Source organism: Limulus polyphemus, unplaced genomic scaffold (genome assembly GCF_000517525.1).
Source record: "Limulus polyphemus unplaced genomic scaffold, Limulus_polyphemus-2.1.2 Scaffold2325, whole genome shotgun sequence".
Taxonomy (NCBI): Eukaryota; Metazoa; Arthropoda; class Merostomata; order Xiphosura; family Limulidae; genus Limulus; species Limulus polyphemus.
The window spans coordinates 86,564-90,094 of NW_013667935.1; the positions used below are offsets into that span (position 1 = coordinate 86,564).

The 3,531-nt window shown below is 31.5% G+C and overlaps 1 protein-coding gene across 1 annotated transcript in view; it reads right to left on the reverse strand.

The window, feature by feature from the left end:
- The window catches only part of LOC106466619 (chloride channel protein 2-like), a 48,207-nt gene that overhangs the window by 8,012 nt on the left and 36,664 nt on the right, over nt 1-3,531 (reverse strand). Inside the window, exons 18-19 of the mRNA XM_022394659.1 lie at nt 1,969-2,083; nt 1,317-1,390 (exon numbers count right to left, since the gene is read on the reverse strand). Of these exons, the coding sequence (XP_022250367.1) occupies nt 1,317-1,390; nt 1,969-2,083 (189 nt within the window). The remainder of the gene's footprint in view (nt 1-1,316; nt 1,391-1,968; nt 2,084-3,531) is intronic.

Here is a 3,531-nt window from a genome sequence, read left to right on the forward strand (position 1 = left end):
ATCCTTGTGTCTTTTGTTCTTGTAATGATATATATATATATATATATATATATATATACCTTGTATTGCTTAGTACTGATGATACCTGAAGAAGACAGACCAATGTTCTGTCAAAACATGTAGTATGTTTCACCATCAATAAAACTGTTCCTAACATTTACAACTCATTGTTAACCTACCTATTATTATACTAGCATAAGGTTTTTCCTTATTCAGGTATCAATTTTATCAATGGGCCAAAAAGCAAATGTGTTTACTAAGCTCAGAATAAAGTATTGACAGAACCTAAAATATGGTTGAATGGGAAGTATGACTAGAAGTCTTATATTGGAGATTATTTTACATACTGTTGCCTGAGACACGTGGATGGTTTCAGGCAGACTTTTGTATTTGTGGATTTCCACATATTTAAGATTATTCTCTTTGTTTACTGTTGTTGGGATAAAACGTGTTACAGGTATCTTTCTGGTTGATCCTGCTGCTCCAAGTTGCTCCTTATTCCTTTTTTTTTCCCTAGGTGATAAAGTATAAGGATTCTAGATCCTTAATCTGAATACATATTTGTAATCAGAACGGATGAATATTTTGTGTCAGAAAGGGCTATTACATACCCTTCCTAAAGACACTAAATTTTCAGTGACATCACGGTACCTATGGAATGTAAAAACAATGTCCAAACATAGTTCCTTCCATTGCAAGTTTATTTCGGCTGTGGTTGTCACATAATTTGTTGATGTGTATATTCAAAATAGTTTTAACATAACATATTCAACCCTCTGTATAAGGAGTTAAATGAAAACATAATTGAAATGACATTCAATATTTTTAGAGTAAACTCTTGTTTTTATTTGTGTAACCATGAGCATTTCCATGATGGGGCAAGGTGGGCATTTGCACACATACCCCCAATAATTTTAGAAGGAAATTTATTTGAATAATTTATTAAAAAGACATATTAGAAAATACTACTATTTAAGTAAAAATGACTAAATTTGACGTGAATAAATAAGCAATAATCAGCCAGAACATCACATTCCAACTTTAAGGCAATGACTTGCATTCTGCAAAGGCTATAGTTTTACAGGGAGTTAGGCATGCCCCCACCTAAAATAAATTCTGCAGATTACCATGTGTGTAATGTTGAGTTACTACTCAAGATATATTTTCCATCCGAGGCAAATCTAAATCACTAATTCATGCATTCATTACTAGCATATATAACTGATAATACCACAGAATTTAAATACATTTTTATAAAGAAGTTTAACCTTAGGATGAGATTCTAAAATAAAATATGGACAAACTTATATGCTTACCTGATCTGGATAGGCATCTTCTAAAGTTTTGGCTTTGTAAAATATGGTCTCAAAAGCCTGTCGTAGTCTGGAATCTACATAATATACATTGCAAAACATAAAACCAATCTTTGTTTGACATAATACATAAATATCTAAGCAAAACATGGTATTATTTTACTAGTGTTTGAATAAGTACGACTTACACTGTAAAAAAATGGACAAAATTTACACATTAAAGTATTTGGACGAAATCTACACAACGTAATAATATGGAAGTTTAAAGAACCTGAATATGTGACAAAAAAAAATTTGTCTTTAAAGAAATGGTGAGTTAAATATTATTTGCATGAAAATTAAACTCAAAAAGTACAGTATTGTAAAATTTTCAAGTTCTGTTAATAGTTCCAAACAATTATACTTACTCTGAAATTTTATAGAGCTAATACACTCACAAGTCACAAGAGATTTTTACATGGATTCTAGTAAAACTAAAATTACATATTTAATCTTAAATATTAATCTAGTTGTCTTTAATCAATGTGTTTACATTTTTTTAATGTACATCCTGAATTTATTATTGAGTAATTGTGAAATTAATTCATTAATTTCCAAGGTACTTTGAGAAATACATTATATACATGCAAGAATGAAAAATAAGTGAAAAACTCACCTTGGGATGTGATAGTTGAATAAGGTGACGTTAGTGGTGACGGTTTAAGGATGGACTTCATTGGTGATTTAGGGCTCAGTGGTGGTGAAGATGCAGGTGAAATTTCTGGAGAGAGCTATTGGAAAAAAAAAGTTAGAAAACATACAATTTACAGGATGGTTTTTATTTATGCTTTACTTAGAAGAGCAGGAAAACCACAGCTACAACTGATAACATATCTAATAATCAAACATTTCAAGATATACATATCCCACTGTCAGCGATCTGCAATATATGAAGAATGATACCAAGTCATATATAACTGTGATATATTGTTTCCTACACATAGATCGAGATAATAGACAAAAATTAAAGAAAGAAAAGAGGATAAAAGTAACATAACAATAAATATTTCAAACAGGCACTTTAAACAAAAATTAAAATAGTGATAGTTGATATGAGCTGTGGTATTTTTAATTTTGGATGTTTACTGGATGGATATTAACAGACTTTCTTCTATAAACAATTCCTTGTTAAATGAACCAAATAACAAAATTCTGAAGTTGTTTATAGAGATGCCATGTTTGTATTCTCACCTGTGCTAGGTAAGCATTTTTTTTTTTAATTTCTGACTGGGAAATAACCAAGCATAAAAAAATAAATGAATAGATTTCTTTGTTGTTGTTTTTTTATCTCTGCATTGACATCGGTTTTCCACGCCCAAAAAAGTGAGTTTTAACTATTACCACAATTTCTCAAACTTATGCCATTTTTTCTCGCTGTTAATCATGTACTTAAAATGCATGTGCTCTGGGGGCAAGATTTTCACTATGGTGGGAGATAGAAAGGTGGTTTTGAGAGAAAATGACACACGACTAAGGTATTAAACATGCATTGACCTGAAATCATGGTTGACTCGTGGATATAGTTCGCTGTTGTTGATGATGCGTATGTAAAATGTTTAAGATTTCATTTTTGTCTTTTTATACTAAATATAGCAGGTGATCATAAACAATAGTTTATGACAAGTTTGGACACAATGTCTTCAGTAGTTTCCAAGGTGAGCATTTTGTATCGAACTTCCCAGAGACCACTTTAAATGTGGTGTACTAAATGGTCATTTACATGTACATATGTTCAATCTGTGATGAAAGAACACCTGTGACATTTAATTACTTCTGTTCACCTAAGTAGTATTTAAGTGGTAGGAGATTATGAAAGAAACTGACTATATCATCAAGTCTTAGAATCCAAACAGTTAAAGACTCATGGAACTTCAAAGACTAAGTTTTCTTGTCTTTAGCCTTATGTTTTACAGAGTAAAATTCACCTTATCATTTCATCACATAGGTGTCACAATAAATGTCCAACCGGTATGCTGGTACTTCTCTAACATGGACATACTGCAAGAGAATAGAGGAATTGAGAAGAACTCATGCAATAGTCAGACCTATATGCAACACATGCTTCACTTCTGGCAACAACCCAAAGATCCACCATCCACACAAAGTCACTAGCAATAGTCATACCTATATGCAACACATGCTTCACTTCTGGCAACAACCCAAAGATCCACCATCCACA